This window comes from Miscanthus floridulus, chromosome 1 (assembly GCF_019320115.1).
Source record: "Miscanthus floridulus cultivar M001 chromosome 1, ASM1932011v1, whole genome shotgun sequence".
NCBI lineage: Eukaryota > Viridiplantae > Streptophyta > Magnoliopsida > Poales > Poaceae > Miscanthus > Miscanthus floridulus.
In genome coordinates, this window is record NC_089580.1 from 69,014,397 (window position 1) to 69,031,823 (window position 17,427).

Here is a 17,427-nt window from a genome sequence, read left to right on the forward strand (position 1 = left end):
CACAAGATTTTACCTCAGATCAATAAGAATGATGCTCTTTAATTGTCAACTAAAATACCTATAACGGCTAGCGTTTAATGTTTATGTAAGTAAATCTATGATATCAAAATCTATACCTATATTTATATCTACACCTAAACATATATGTATATGTATCTGTATCTATATCTATATTTATACTTAAACATAGGAGTATCTATATATGTATCTATTCAAATATATTACAAAAGAGAATTCACTATCTTCTTTTACTTCTTCACATCTCTTTCTGTCTCGTATGCGATCTAGTATATTTTTAACTCATGCTCATACGAGTTAAAATAACGCGTGTTCAACAACAAGAGAAGTTCAATTTCAAGACATAGTGGAACCCTCAAGTCGTAGATCATCCTAGTAATCACGTAATATCTATATGATAATCCGTTACAACCCACGCATATATTTGCTAGTAAAAATACAATATAATAATCTGGTTGTGTAGTAATGGCAACGGAAGTTGCTATGTATTGTAGGAGTAATTGCAAATTCTAAACATCCATCAACGCTGGTGTATCCTGTGTCCAGTGTGGAATGGAAAAACATAAACACGGCCAGCCAGCAGGGCGAGCCACGGTTCATGGCTTCACGTGGACGCGCCCGCAACCCGACCCGACCCGATTTTAACCCCGTCTGGCCCCCTTCCTATAAATGTCTATGCAGCCCGAGGCACGACGGCACGGCACGAAGCCCACTTTTTTAGCCCAACACGAGCACGGCCCGCCCTAGTGACGTGCGGACCCAGGCTGGCCCAGCCCGGTACAATAGGCCGTGCCTAGGCCGTACCCCAGGCCCGTGGGCTGGCATGGCACGCCCCAGCTTTTTAGGGTCGGCCCGACAGCGGCCCGCCACCCCCTCTCCCCCACGGCCCAAGGCGACGGCCGAGCTGCTCTCCGCCTCCCCCTTCATATATAAGCGACGCCGGCTCCCTCTCCTCTCCCTCACCAAACCCTAAATCATTCGGTCATCTCATTCCCCACCTAGACACCCACCCGCGCCGCTCCGCCCTCTCGAGTCGCTCTCGCTCTCGCCTCGCCGTCTCTGGTGACCCCCCCCCCCCCCCCGACTCCGGTGACCTCGATTTGATCCACCTGCCGCCATCGAGCTGCTCCCTTCTCCTCCTCCCTGATACCCTCCCTCTCTCCCATCTCCCTCTCCCTCTCTCCCCTCGACCCCTCTAGATCTTGGTGATTATGTGAGTTCTTATTACTATCTTCCCTCTGTCACCGCTCGTCGTCCTTGCTAACGGTGTGTCGTCTTCTCTTGTGGGACGTCGTCGTCTCCAGCAATGGGCTTCGGTTGCGCAGGTAAACCCTAACCCTCTTTTTCTATCTTGATATGTCTGACTATTTCTAATTTTGTCTGTTCCTCTTCCTCCTTCATCTCTTTTTGCAGGTCGATAGCCAATGCTTCGTCCTCTAGCTGTGGCATAGAGCAAGCAAGGCGGCCACTCGCACCATTGAGGAATGGGGCTGGAGAGGCCATGGCTGAAGACGATGGTGTCCTTTCGCTAGGCCTGGTCCTCGAGGGCGAGAACGACGACGACACTCGTGACGATGTTGCTGCGTTGTTCGGTATTGATCTCAGAGACGGCTATGCTCCGATCGATCTGGACGGTGGCGGTGGTGAAGGGGCGACGGTGATTGGGACCATGATCAGCTCCACCAGCTCTACTCCATCTATTGCTGGTACTGGTACCTCTGTTGGTAAGCGTAAATCTGATGTGTGGGCTGATTTTGATGAGATCTATGAGACTGTGAATAGAGTTAAGATTTGCACTAAAGCTACCTATAAAATGTGTAAGAGTACTTTGTCTGCTAGATCTAGTGCTAGCACTGGTCACTTGAAGAGACACTAGAAATCTTGTAAGCAAAAAATTGATTAACATGCTAGGGTTCAATCTAGGCTTGCTTACAATCCTGATAGTTCTATGCATATCTAGGACTATAAACCTGATGTTGCTAGATCTGAGTTGTATCGCTTGATTGCTAGGCTTGATCTACCGTTAGGTATCGGTGAGACAGAGGCCTAGGAGGAGTACATTGTTCGTGCTCATAACCCTAGGTTTGTTAAGGTATCTAGACAGACCACTACCAGAGATCTTAGTAAGCTGTTTACTGAACATCGTAATATGCTGCACTGACTTCAGACATTTGGTCTAGTAATGCTAAGGAAGACTTCATTACTGTTGTTGCTCATTATGTCAGTGCTGATTAGGAGTTACAGAAAATTATTATTGGTTTTAGGTTGATTGAGGTAAAACATACCGGTGAAAATATTGCTAAAAGAATTGCTTGTGTGATTGAGGAGTATGGTCTGATTGATAAGGTTTTCTCTATAACTTTAGACAATGCTTCTTCTAATGCTAGGGCTATGAGTACTTTGACACCTCTGTTTGCTGGTTATTTGGGTGTTGATCCTTCACCAGAGCCTATAGATCCTTCTAAGGTTAACTATAGTCTTGTGCATCAACGTTGTGCTTGTCATATCATTAATCTGATTATAAAATCTGGTTTAAAGCGGTTCAAACCTTACTTAGAAGATTTAAGATCTGCTATTAACTTCTTGAATTCCTCTAATCAAAGAATTGCTATGTTCAAGAACTATTGTACTGCTCAGGGTGTTAGACCTAAAAAGTTTGGCTTAGATATGGATGTTAGATAGAATGCTACGTACCTTATGCTTAAACATTTGGTTCCATATAAGGATATTTTTCTATGTTCATTAATGCCAATTTATGGGTCACAATTGTTGTCTGCAAGGCATTGGCATGTAGCTGAGAAGATATTAGAGTTTCTAAAAATATTTTAAGAAAGCATTGTTGTTCTTTTTTGTGTTTATTATCCAACTAGTCCACTTATTCTGCACCATCCTCTTGATATTGCTTCATATTTGCATGCAAGTGAAAAAGATCAAAATCTAATGTCTATTGTATATCCTATGAAGCTTAAATTTCTTAAATAGTGGCAGGACATACCTCTGTTATATTCATTTGCATTCATTCTTGATCATAGAGCTAAGATGAGAGGTCTATTTAATGTTCTGCAGTTACTTAAAGAGTACACTGGTTGTGATTATAATTCATATTATGCTGATGTGAGAACTGAAATTTATAAGTTGTTTAACAAATATGAGAGAAAGTTTGGTGTAGCTAGGTCTCAAAGGGCTACACAGCCTACAAGCCATATAGGTAAAAGAAAATAGACATGGGAAAGGATCTTTGGAGGCCCGGGATCTAGTGTTGTTGGTCCTTCCCCTGCCTCTACCCCCACTTCATCTATATCTGATTCTGTTATGTGTGAGCTCACAGTTTATGTTAACAGTGACAATGTCACTACATATGAGGATGATTTTGATTTACTTCTCTGGTGGCGTGACCATAAACTAACCTATCAAATCCTATCTATCATGGCTAGAGATATTATGTCAGTTTCTGTTTCTACTGTCTCTTCAGAATCATATTTCAGCTTAGCACGAAGGATCATTGAGGAGTGGCGACGATGTTTGTTGCCTGAACTGTGGAGATGCTGACTTACATAAAGGATTGGGAGGTAGAAGAAAGAAGGTTACAACATATTGTTGACAACTAAGAGTTGGAGGATTCCTTTAAAAATTTATATCTCGATGAAGATGAAGCTGGTACATCTGGGGGTGCTGCTGGTGGTGCATCTGGGGGTGCTGCTGCTAGTACATCTGGGTGTGCTACTGCTGGTATATCTAGGGGTGCTGCTGGTTGAGACTAGAGGTGCTGCTGGTACATCTGGAGGTGCTGCTGCTAGTACATCTTGAGAGTTGAGACTTGAGACTTGAGAGTTGAGAGTGTGATCTGTAACTGTAATCTGTATCTCTTTTCTGCGAGACTTGAGACCTTTGAATATGTTTAAGACTTAATTAAGAGTTGTGCTGCACTCTTTTTTTCTTTATAGGATTTTTCACAAGAGTGAGTTTTATCTATAAAGGTTTTTAATGAGGCAGCATTGCACAAACAGCTATGTTATCTTAATTGTCTCTCTTGTGTCTTTTGTTTTGTTGGGTTTGGTCATTTGGAGTTGAGTTCAGTTTTGATTTGTGAATGTGAAATTTGATAAGTGATCTGATTGAGTGACCGTGAATGTGAACTTAGAAGTTGTAATCTGTGAACTTAGAACTTGTAGACTGTGCTTGTGATCTGATTGAGAATGTCATATTTGCTAAGTGCTATATGAGATGAATTTTTTAAGATGATTTAAAGAGATCAGGCGGTGAGCTGGTACGGCCCGTAGAATTGGTCGTGCTCAATAGGCCGACACGACCCACTACCGGCCTATAGGGCCGTGCCTAGAGCAGGCACGGTGCATGATTCGGCGTGGCCCGAGCAGCCCACGTGCCGTGCCAGCCCGCCGGGTCTGGCCCGGGCCGGGCTGATGCCATATGTACCCCTTCCCCGTCGATCCCCTACCCTTCGTCGTCCCGGCCGAGAGGGAGGCGCGGCCCCAATTCCCACCGCCTCCGGCCGCCATCGCCGCGGCCGGGAAGACCTTGTCGCTCGCGCCTCGGCCGAGCACAAACGCCGCGCGGTCAGTCCCTCTATGTTCTCCCGCGGCCGAATTCTCCACGCGACGCTCCGCACTCCGCTGCTTCGTGCTGGCGCCCGCAGCGCCGTCCTCTCCTCTCCCCGGGGTCTAGTGTGGGCAGAGATCCGTCCTGGTTTGGTCTTGGTCCGATTCCTTCCCGTGCAGGTAAGCAATTTCTCCGAGTAATTCTTAGCTCGCTGGGATGGATTCCTTTGTTCTTATTTCGAACAATCAGACCCAGTTCCTTGTGTTCTTATTTCGAACAATCAAACCCAGTTTTCGGCCATTTCCATGGCTCAAGTCAGATTCACCTTTAATTTAATAATACTCTCGGGTTTTGTTCCTAGTGATTCACCATCCCCGATTGCCAGTTGTGATTCCGTTAAATTCGTAGCCGCGATTTTTTTTCTTATGCCGTAGTCTGCAGCTGTTCTCAGTAGGGGTTCATTTTCTTCTCCTCTGTCTCGGGGGAGGGGGCCCCGGGGGCCTCATAACCTTGATTTTAGTCGGGTACTCGGGTTGATCTGTGTTTCGTTTGTGTTATTTTAACAATCTTCTGGTCTATTTCTGTAGTCTTGGCAAAGTGATTTCAAAATTTCTCTAGCGAAACTGTATGCACTTTGTTCTGTCTACTGCTGAATATATTTGCAGGGATGCAAAAGCTTTTTGGATTCGTACTCACAGTACATTTCTGTGTGGGATCAGGGGTTAGATGGAATTTTCATATCGTATAAAATTCTACTGTGTGTCAGTGGTCTACTAACCATATATACCGTCCTCAGTGACGAACATCTTCATATTGTGTTGGTGAGATTGAAGAAGAAATATGAAATAACTGTAGCCACCATTCCTTAAGCTTAACCTGGTCCCCATAGCGCCAACACCCCTCACCCACCCACCCACACACCCAAATGAAAAAAAAAAATTCAATGATGCTGGTACTTTCAATCCATAGTTTCAGTGGGATTCAACGTTGGAAGGTACAATGTTGAGAAATATATTTATTGTGATTCTACTGCCTATTTCACTATTGTTGATCTCCACAGTCCACTACTAGTAAAATGTAACGTTCTTACAAGTACAATTTGTGGCAGTGTACATTTCAGTGATATTGGTCCTGTGAACTTTAGCTCCACTGCATGTACATCTTTTGTTTGTTTATTAATTCACGCTTGCAATGGCTGCAGTATGGCGATTGGCCAGATAATTAATTTTATCACTGATTGTATTTCTGTTCCTTTTCAGGATTTTTGTTAATGATGGGAGAGAATAAATGGATGGGAAAAAGATGGGAGGACATGGACACTGATGTCCTTGTGAAGATATTCAAGGAACTAAATTTGGTTGAGCTGTCGCCGGTATCTCAAGTTTGTCGTTTGTGGCGTTCGGCCTGTTCAGATCCACTTATTTGGGGCACTCTTGACTTTGGATTGTTAAAATCCAATTTTATTCAGACAAGAGCATCACCATATATTTGGGTTGATGATAGGTCTGACAAGAGACTTGCAAGAATACTACGGGTGGCTATGGCAATTAGCTGTGGGAATGTCAATTGCATGATATTCCATTACAATTTGTTCATGAAGGATGAGCACCTTCATTTCATCTCAGAAAGGTAACAACACCTTGTATGTTTTATCAATGTTGTGGTTCCACATTCCTATGTTGATGTGTCATATATTTGATGTGTGATATGTGGCGTAATCCTACGAGTCGATTTTTCAACACAATAGTTGAACCATCTTACGGTTTTCTATAGAAATGTCCAAATGGGTGCTTGTATCTAGTGGTGATATATGAGCTCTGCAGTTGAATCTTGCATAAACATTCATGCATTATCACAAGTAAATATTCTATGTAAATTGCAACTATTCTTTCATGCACTTTTGTGTTATTAAATTTGGATAGCTGCTATTTCATAGCCATTCAAACAGGTGGGGGTCTAGGGAAGGCTGTTTCCTTAAGTTAAATCTGCTCTTATTTCTTTGGTACATTACTCTTCTGATTATATCTTGTTGTTCTGTGGTCTTGTTTCATTGAAGAGGCTAACACTATATAGTCTTGCCTGATGTCTAGCAGGTCTCCTCACTTAAAACGGTTGGTTATGCCAGCATGGAACCGCATCACCAAAGTGGCAATATGTCAAGCTATCCAGAGGTGGCAGGAGCTGGAGTCCTTGACAATGCCTACCATTGGACATCCTCCATATATTATGGAAGAGATAGCAAGGAGCTGCAAGAATTTCACAGAACTTAAGATCATGGGCTCATTTGATCAACAATTTGCCTCGGCGATTCTGCAGTTCCTTCCAAAGTTGAAAGTGCTGAGCCTTCGTTGCTCTAAAGTGTCCATGGATGCACTGCAATGCTTGCTGAACTCGATGGAATATCTTGAGGTCCTGAATATCTCCCACTGCCTGCTGTTGGTCGTCGCGGCAAATGGGCGGAAGCAAGTGGTTCATGAACTGGACAGCCAGATTCTCGAGATGGCTTCACGGCTGCGTGAATTCCACTACTGCCAGAGTAGGTTGTGCGTCACGTGCCAGCGGATGGTGGTGGATGAAGGCATCATGCGCTGGTACAGGTACGAGGATTGGTTTTGGCGTCGGGATGAGGTGAGGTCCCTTGATTCGCTGCAAGATTATGGGAAGCTGTTTGATGCTGGTTGCGAGAGGTTGACGTCTGTGGAGTAGATGCTGATAATAATAGGGGAACAAAATCCGCCTCCTCAGTGTAGAAACTTGCTGACAGGCATTCCTAAAACATAGCAAGCGACGAGTTGTGACAATAGATAAATAATAATATCGACAACAATATATGGGGTGCGCGTGTGTTTAGTTTAGCTAGTGCGGTAAATCCATAAATAGTTCGTCTTGTTTGGAGGAGCTTGTGATAGCAGCCAGTATGGTGACAAGAGTGCACAACTCTGCACAATTTGTTTTTAAGTGATGTTGCATTGGACATCAAGTATAGTATTTGGCTTTACACACTAGCGTAAAAGACTAACCCTGCTAGTGCTAGTCAGTCGTGACGAGTCCCGTGCTGTTTTTTTATACGAAAAAATTGTTATTGACCTTCTCTGTCTCTGCTCAAAAGTCTGCCCTACCCTTTTGGGCGCCTTGAGTTTTCGTGAAAATGCATTCTGGATGGTTTCAGCTGGTTTTCAAATTATTCAATTTGAAGTGACATGAACTCATGATCCTAGCTTGTTCTGGTGTCGCCTTGTATTAATGATGCAGTGACGTCACTGAAATTATTGGGTCCTGTGCTCTCTGGTAATAATACTATAAAATAAGGCAGCATCTGGCTAAACAAGAAACAGATAAATGATATAGCATCACACGCCCATTTAAGCGGCCAATCGCCATTAGCAACGTCATAAGTGAATTTTTTTATTGAGACGACATAAGTGAAGTCGTGTCGTGGCAAAGTCACTATCTCATCATTAGTACCCCCAAGACCCAAGTGCACTTGCACGTCACCAGTGGCACAATTAGCTTATATGTTGTAGAACAATATTTATTTTGAAATAAACGTGCTGACAATTATTCCTTTTTAATTTAACGTTCCCTTTGGTACTTGGCGACAGGTGAAGCGTATAGTACACGTATACGGGTATAACATGGGTGGGGCACACCGCGGGGCACATTGTTATGTTCGGAAACAATAATAATTTCACCTGCGCGGAGAAAATTCTCAGCTTACCACATGACAATGACATCATCGTCTCAGTCTCCAAGCCACCAAAAAAATAATGGATAGCCGATCAGTTGCTGTCAGCCATAGTGATCTGGTACAGTAGTACCACGATTCACGAATAGTGCTTGTCTGCTTGATGACGTTTTCTTTTGGAGAGGGAACGCAACCTGCAGAATCTTCTATTGGGAGAGCTGTTGGGTTGCCGTGGTCTGAGGCTCTGAGTTGAAGCAAGAGGACAAAAAAACGCTCTCAATCAGCAGCAACCGCTCAGCGGCGGATTTACTAAAAAATTTAGGAAGTTTGAACAAAACATATCTTCGACCGCAGCTTGATCTCAAGTCTCAGCCCCACATATACTATAGAACTTTGTCTAAAAATTCATAAAAGCTCCAAGGTGTTCCACTGCTCCGGTATGGGTACGGGGGCTCGCCCGTTAGCTTCTTGATCGTCAAGGGCCGTTTGTCCCAGCACAACCCTCAATCAAACGCGCTGCGGTGCGGCGACCGGCGAGCCACTACGACACTCGCCGCCGGTGCAGAAACCGTAAAACCGACGAGCAGAAAAGATGCCTGGGCAAGGCAAGGTAGGATTACCTACCTACTCCACACCACAGCGCAGAGCTTGTCTTGAATTTGCACCCGTGAAACGACAGTCACTCGTGGCTCGTGGGTCGTGGCCGGTGGCCCCCTGGCCCCTTGCTCACCCACATCCATCCGGCACTGTAGGAGGTGTTTGGTAAGGTGGCTAACTCAGCCATGTTCAGGTTGTTTAGTTGCTTGTTTAGAGGTCGAAGTCAGGCTTCAGAAAGCCAGCCAACGCCATTTAGCTAGGCTTCAGAAAAACGCAGAGATCGGTCGTTTTTGGGAGCCAGGCTCCACTGAGCTCGTGTGCGCAATTCTCTCACCGCGCTGCTCTCACCGGCGCATTTATATATTTATCATTATTACACTATATCACTGATATGGTATTTTTTATACCACTCATATCATAATAATGATAAATATGTAAATAATTCCTTCTCACCTCTCACCTCTGCTCCTTCGTGCTCCCCGTTGGCTTGGAGATGCGCCTGCTTCCCACGCCGGAGATGCGCCTGCGCTGGAAGTTCCGCGGCACCGACACCTCGCCACCCAACGCCGCCGCCGCGATGCTCGCTGACCGCCGCGCCGTGCGGCTCCAGGGTCATCTGCCCGTTGCCGTTCTGCGAGAGCCACTGCTGGTACAGGCTGTCCCACCCGCCCTTGCTGACGGCGCGGTGCACTGCTGTTGCCGAAGTAGATGAACGTCATGGCGCGCAGCCAGCTCATCTCGTTGCAGTCGGCCGCCGTCGTGCCGAGCTCCGGGAAGAGGCCGCGCATCGTGTTCAGGAGGTCGGAGCACCCGCCGAGGAAGAGTGTCTGGAAGAAGGCGTGCCTGTGCTGCAGGACGACCCGGATGGTGAGGTCCGGGAGGACCGGCGTCGCTCGCGCTGCCGTGCTCGCCTTCCACTTCCAGAGGCCTACGCTCCGACTCCGAGCGTGTCATCACTCGCACGGCACGGTGCACCCTGCCGCTGGTGCCGGCCGCAATTTGGAATTTTGGATGGATGACGCACCTCCGTTCAACAGCCTGCAATTTTAACGGCATCTGCAATTTTCCCCAAACTGTGCTGCTAATTGGATAACACTGGGCAGCAGGCCAGGCTTGCTCTGAAGTCCACGATGACCAGATGTTGCCATGGCTCGCTGGAGGATGGTCGTCTCCCACTTGGCGATGAGGTCGGCGGCGCCCTACTCCATGGTCCTCTGGATGTTGACCACCGTCACCGTCGGTGGGACCTTCGAGACCTTCAGGCACCAGAGATGACGCCGCCCTCCTCCTCCTCCGCCGTCTGGCGGCGGGGTCCGAGAAGGCCGGGCTCCGAGCTATGGCGTCGAGTAGCAAAGCCCACCACCGGCGAGGGTGCCCACCAGATGTCTGTGAAAATGTCTCAAAAAGGGGTTAAAGTGGCTCAGAGAAGTGATTCTATGTGAAGTAAACCGGGCAACAAAATAAACTATTTGTTAGCCGGCCTTAAATAATGCAGCCAACCAAAGAACTAACAACTGGCTTATTGGAAATAGGCTAAAGTTGCCCACGCTAGAATTCTAGCCAGGCTAAATAAGCCAAGAAACTAAACACATTTTACCCTTTTGGTGCAGTAACAGTAAAACACCCGCACGATTCAAAAAAGAATGAAGTAACCCGCTGACCACTGCACATACATCGTCACCTCTAGGGGTGTAGAAGTACTCATCTCGTCCCAAAATAAGTCTTCATGTCATAATTTGAGTCAACAATCACAACTTTAACTAAATACATATAAAAATAATAATATTTGTGATACTAGATAAACATCATTATTAATTACGTACGTTGTATTACGGTCCGCAATGCAACCGTTGCACCTAGGCGAAGGGGACGGCCACGGCCGCAACCTTCACGATCACCGCACGTAGCCGCGACATGTAGCTTCGGCTCTTGCAATTAGTCTCGGTCCCTCGTAGTCATCGTTTGTACTTCACGATCATCGCCTCGTACCATCATCGTGTCATCGCAAAAGGTTCATCAGAACTCGTAATACTAGGCCGCTGTTTTGGTACTCCTACGTGTCATTTGTCAATAGTGAGGCGAACTGGGCAGGTCGAGTGGGAAATGTGGCCCGTGTTGACATTCATGGGCCTACTGAAGATAGCTAAAAGGTTCTCTATAGTTTTCAGCAGAACATTTTTTTTCATAACACGGCACAACCATTTGGATTTTTGGCCGGAGAGACGCACCGGCGGCACTGCGCGTCTGCGCAGTATGCCAGTATCTGCCCAGTGCCACGCCTCCCTTGACCTCTGAGCATGATGGGCGTTGGCCAACGGCCATTCCAGGGTACACTACTCATCAAAGAGAGTCGCAGATGGGTCTGATAGCTCGTTGGAACATCACCATTTATCCTTAAAAAACAAAAAGGATGGTGTAGGTACAACTGAACACTTAAAAACTTTTTAAAGAAATTAATTATTGGAATTAAGTGCCCTGTGACGGAACTGTGACTGTAACCCCATAGGCCAGGCCAGAAGGGCTACGATCGTGGATTATAAGCTGGAATAATATTTTTTTCTCATACCAAACCAACCAAACCAGCCAGCAGTAAATAATCCACGATCCAGTCCAGCCAGGTGAACAGGCTGTATGGCCGTCGTCAGCACTTCCGTCAGCAGGAAGGTTCTAGAGGCGTTTTGGGCTGCCCTGCGAACCAATGTGGAACAAGCACAGAATGGTATATACTCTAGCAGGAATTGACTTCACGTACAGACGGTCGCCTGTTTCCTGCGGGCTAAAGTTTACCCCTGTTATATCGATTTTTTTATACGAATTAGGAGTATCATAGACTAATTACAAAACTAATTATACAGATGGAGACTAATTTGTAAGAAGAATCTATTAAGTCTAATTAGTCCATTATTTGAGAATATGGTACTACAGTAAACATTTGCTAATGATGGATTAATTAGGCTTAATAGATTCACCTTGCAAATTAAACTAGGACTTCTGCAATTAGTTTTTATAATTAACTCATGTTTAGTCCTATTAGTTAGTCTCCAAACATTCGATATGACAATAACTAAACTTTAGCTAAAGATAGCCTTATTTTGACTCTACCGTAGATAGAATTTTCCTTTCCTTAAGGTTGTTTTTAATTCAAGGAACGATGTGATTTCATTCTCTTTTCACTTTTTTGTTTGGTTTACAAAATAAAAGATGATTCATCATCTTCTTATTTCTTATATAAATTAATAATTAATATATAAATAAGAAATGGCTTGATTCTGCCAAACATCATAAGATGAACCACTTTATGTAGCAAGAGATGTTTCTCAAATCAAACAAGCCTTTAAATTTCCACACGGGGACAAGGCCACAAGTCATCTGAATTCCAATCTCTACTATAATAGATCAATCCAAATTATTTTAGGTACACCAAACAATTTGTCCTATGCAGAAAGAGTCTAACCACTATGTACCTAGAAAACTACATCCAAAATTTTAATATCATTAAAATCTATAGCTTCTAATCATCCCTCGCAGGCTTAAACCTGATCCGATGACCAATGTTACTCGATCTCCAGGCTTCGAACTCACCCGCACCTCCCCCGCACGCGCTCAACCCTCCGCGCTCCCTCAGGGCCAGTGATCGAATCCCACGCCGCCGTGCCTCGCGAATAGGGATGAAAACGGTACGGATATTTTCCGACCGTATTCGAAACCGAATCCGTTTAGAGGGGTTGAGATCTGTCCGTATCCGAGTCCGTTTGAGCACTGCAGGTGGCAAAGTTAATGGGATTTTTTAACGGTGTCCCTACCTAATTGCTGAATTCCATCTATTTATGTTTAATCCACTATTGAATTCCATCTATGTTTGTTTAATACACTATATGATAGAATTGTCTGATTCATGATTCAGAGTCTTTTGCTGGGAACAAACAGTACCTGCCATTATCATGTTCTGTGGGATGTGAACAAATTTGCCGCTGATAGACACTGTATTTGCAGTGGTCTGTTCAGGGAGTATAACAGTTAGTCTAAATCATGTGTGTATGTGTTTTTGTTTTTTGCAGTTGATCTAGGAAAGCAAGGACACAGTTGGCTTTTCCCCTAGAAGGAGCAGACATTTATTTGGTAATAAGCTTATTTTGAGCCATTGTAATTTCCTCTTATCTATTAATTGGACAATGTTCTTTTCAATGATTTTGGAAAAAAAAATCTTAGCTGGTGGCTCTAAATACTTTTAGGGTAACAATTCAATTTGGTATATTTTAGCTTACCCTTTCTTGTAGAAGAAACATAGAATTGGAAAATCCACCTGAATCTTACTAAACATTTTGCGGGGATGTTCAGTTACATGATTACTGAACATTTGCAGATTTATGTGCAAGGACTATTGTTTGGGGAATGGAACTACGTGGCAGCACTGTTGGTATGGTGTTCATTCTTTCAGGTTTAGTTTATTGAGTATCCATCTATAGAAGAAAGAAAGACGTCATGTGCACTGTTGGAACTGGGCGGAGCTCGGATAGATATGGAGGAGCTACCACCGGATCGACGCCCGTCGCTGGCAGATCGACAGAGATGGAGGAGCTCGTTGCCCACCGCCGGCAAATCGACGGAGACGGAGGAGCTCGTTTCGCTGGCGTCTCAGGAATTGGAGGGAAATGGGAGAGGCAGGGAAGAAAACGGCAGGGACAGCAGAGGAGCTGGAACATTATACCATCATTCATATTCATCATTTATAGTTCATCAAATGATTTCAATAGAGAATGGTTTTAAACACACGATACGTGCCAATGAGAAGTCTGTCATCATTCATATGGATGAGGGCACTACTACCGGTTATAATGGTATTATCTCCTGTTTTGTGGTAACTATGGAAAGAAATATCATCATTTGGTTGTTTTAATGTGCATCACCGTAGCGTTAGCACGGACACGCTACTGGTTGCTGTAAATCCCTGATCATATATATTGATATTACTAATATTCAAAATGTAATCAAATCCACGATATGTATACGCGTAGGGATCCCACTTACATCTGGACCCCGGATCCGAGGTACCTCGAGATCTCCTCTACACCCACTCGTCAGTCAGGCTATAAAATGCTTCACCCCTGAGAGCAGCTCTCTTCATCATCCCTCCATAAAACGCTGCAGATATTTTTCTCCGCCTCCTCGCTTCCCTTTCCAAGTCGCCCGAAAAGACGAGACTACCCCGCTCCCCCGAAAGTCAGAGGGCCGGCGAGCCAGACCCCCACAACCAGTGAATCAGGCACGCAGCGATGGCGGTGGCGGAGCTGTGGGAGACGCTGAAGCAGGCGATCGTCACGTACACGGGGCTGTCACCGGCGGCCTTCTTCACGGCCGTCGCGGTGGCGGCCGCGCTGTACCACGTCGTGTCGGGGCTCTTCGCGGCCCCGCCCCCGCCGCCGCCGCGCCCGCGGGAGGAGCCCGAGGCGGAGCCGCTCCCGCCCCCCGTGCAGATGGGGGAGGTCTCCGAGGAGGAGCTCCGCCAGTACGACGGCTCCGACCCTAAGAAGCCGCTCCTCATGGCCATCAAGGGCCAGATCTACGACGTCACCCAGAGCAGGTCTGTTCTTTGCGCCAAAACCATAACTTACCCCCTGTTTTCATGGATCGATCGCTGTTCTAGTGATTAGATTTTGTTGCGGTTGCCCGATTCTGCCGTAGTCGAGTCAATATTCATCATATAATCTATTATTATGCCGTATATATGCGTAGAAATATCGCTCCTACTTGCTATTGCTGTATGATTGTTGATGAAGTTGCATAATTGGCCGGCTTTGCTGTACTATTTGGATGACCTGACTGAGTACGGCTTGCTGATTTTTTAGCACATACCGATTGCGTTATCGGTTCAATGATAGTTAGCTTTTTCAGATGTAACTATAGATTTGTTTTTTCTGATGATTGGAGTAATCCAAGTGATAAGTTTGCTCGAATTTTCTGAGGTTTTGAATGCCTTGTCTATTTGAGCTTTTTGATATTGTCGTCTCTGTCTTCCTGGATTATGGGAGTAATCTTGGTTATAAATCGTCTGGAATTTCTCGTTTAATGTCTTGGCGCATTCGGGGCCTCAGTTGCCTGGGTGGCATCAAGATATGGAAAGCATCGATTGATTGCTTTGTTGTTTATTATGGGGACATGTCCGCTATGGTTAGCAATATGAGCTGCCACTATGGTTAGCTAGGGGATGATTTTTTTTCTGCATTGGGTGAAAATTTAAGGTGTGAATCTCGGGCAGCAGGTCCACAACAAACTTTTGGGGCGTTGATATCAATTCCCTAATGTTTGTTGGGATCGCTTTCGCTGAATTTTTCTTTGTTGTTTGGTATACCTAATCAATTTCTATTTGATTAGAATCTTTTTAGCACCAGTTGACTGTATGCCATCTGAGATGATGGCTGTAGAGTTGATAATGGAGAGTATATATGCTGATGATTGCCTGATTTGATATAGAGATTCAATGCTCATATAATAAGTTAACGTACCAATTTTTTACCTGTTGTGCTTGGATAAGTATTCCTTTCATCTGTGCAGCTGGGATTCCCAGATTTGCCAGTGAAAAGATGTGGTAAATATAGATAGGCGCTTCCTAAAAAAAAATTGTGATATTTTTGCTAGTAAAGCGTTCTGATTCAATGGGAGATGAGGGCTACTTTTGGATATGTTTTTTATTTGGCACTGGTTACCCGGGAGAATTAGTGAAAGCTGTTTTAATGGTTCTTTTCTTTTCTGTTGTTTTATTCTTTTTTTAGAAGTTTTGTGGTTTGATCTGGCAATGGAATACTATATGTGATATCTCTTAGCTAGCCCTTGGTATGCAAGATGCAGTTGCAGCTGTACCCATATTTTGTGGTGGATGATGTGTTTTGAAACTTCTTAGATCTGTTATATTATTATATGCACATCTATCTTTGATTATGCTTGTACTTTCACAATCACAATCATTCCACATTGCACGGCTGTCCATGCGAAACATAGGGTCAGTTGTGATCATATGGTCAGTTGTGAATTCATTTCAGTGACTTACATGTTAGAAATTTGCATGCTTATGCTTATTTATTTTATTCAAGAATAGTTGTGCTCATATGGTCAGTTGTGAATTCATTTCAGTGACTTACATGTTAGAAATTTGTTGTGAAGCTCTCTTACGGTTCAAATCCCCCCCTCCTTTCCCCTTCTTACTTTACATATTGAGTTCTGTATTTATAATGTTTATTAATGACCCTATGCAGAATGTTCTATGGACCTGGCGGACCTTATGCCCTATTCGCTGGTAAAGATGCCAGCAGAGCCCTAGCAAAGATGTCCTTTGAGCCACAGGATCTTACTGGCGACATCTCTGGCCTAGGCCCATTTGAGCTTGACGCCCTGCAGGATTGGGAATACAAGTTCATGAGCAAGTATGTGAAGGTTGGTACTGTCAAGAAGACTGTCCCTGTTGAAGAAGGCAGCACCGCAAGCACGGCCCCTGAAACTAGTGAGGCCACCACTGAGGCTGAGAAGGCACCGGCAACAGAAGAGAAGCCAAGGGAGGTATCTTCGGAGGCGGTTAAGGAGAAGGAAGCCCCAGCTGATGAAGGTGCCCAGGAAAACTAGAGCTTCTCAGAGCCTCCTGTGTATGCAGCAATAATTCGACATGGTCCCATTCGGTTCGTGTTAGGGCCCTGCTATCCTCTCGTATCAGCAGCATGGCCTGTGTAATTGGATATGTCATCTGTACCAGCGCCATTGCCCTTGAGGTGCTGGTGCTTTATATATTGTTATATAGTCGTCGTTGCAGATTTTAAGACCAGGTTGTGCGCCTTACTCTGTTTGATCAGATAATCGGTGCTACTATAAAATGAGTTATTTTATTTGTATCCTATAAGATTATCCTACGTCGGAAATTCCTCAGTTACTCATCTCACCCATTTGGTAGGAACGCAATCAATATGGGTTATCAGTTGGTTAAAGTAATTATTAATTAGTCCTTACGTTGCAAGCACTGTTATGCTACTCCCGCTTAGACCATTGGACTATGCCCGCGGGAACGAGATCAACATTATAAGTAAAAGATCCTAGTATCACTCGTAAGAATACGAGGCATATCTGGCTATCATAGTATGTATGCTAGTTTTTTATTTTATCAATTAATTTTATAACTAGCACACACTACATAAGCATAGATATCAAATTTAAAACTTGTGCTATGCTTTTAGCTGTCTGTGATGACTTCGTGAATCTTAAGAACTGTCAAAGCTCAGTCATTCGGACGTGCTCATAGGGGTAGGATTTGCGTATTTATGTTCATAGAGATAAATGTGCGTTCATGTTACGAGCGTCTACGTTGTACCGTGTAATTTAAAAAAAACTTATACCCTACAAACAAATATATGTAAATATATATTTAAATGTATCAAACAAGTTCACGAACTTACTCCCCTGTTCTTTAAGCGGGCTATAGCCCGGCCATTCGGCCGGAAGCATCCCGACGGGCAAATTTTCGCGGCTGGAAACGTCCAGCTGGCTTCGTTTTCCCGCGTGCCGGCCGAGGCTTGCTAACACCAGCACGT

General features: G+C 44.7%; 2 protein-coding genes across 2 annotated transcripts; both read left to right on the forward strand.

The window, feature by feature from the left end:
- Positions 1 to 4,623: 4,623 nt before the first annotated feature.
- On the forward strand, positions 4,624 to 7,406 carry LOC136486563 (F-box/LRR-repeat protein At3g48880-like). Its single transcript, XM_066483487.1, has 3 exons — positions 4,624 to 4,754; positions 5,835 to 6,204; positions 6,669 to 7,406. Exons 2-3 carry the CDS (start codon positions 5,846 to 5,848, stop codon positions 7,279 to 7,281), a joined length of 972 nt encoding a protein of 323 aa, XP_066339584.1. The 5' UTR covers positions 4,624 to 4,754; positions 5,835 to 5,845; the 3' UTR covers positions 7,282 to 7,406.
- Positions 7,407 to 13,989: 6,583 nt separating this feature from the next.
- LOC136486569 (membrane steroid-binding protein 1) lies at positions 13,990 to 16,781 on the forward strand. Its single transcript, XM_066483500.1, has 2 exons — positions 13,990 to 14,438; positions 16,108 to 16,781. Exons 1-2 carry the CDS (start codon positions 14,131 to 14,133, stop codon positions 16,469 to 16,471), a joined length of 672 nt encoding a protein of 223 aa, XP_066339597.1. The 5' UTR covers positions 13,990 to 14,130; the 3' UTR covers positions 16,472 to 16,781.
- The last annotated feature ends 646 nt before the right edge of the window (positions 16,782 to 17,427 follow it).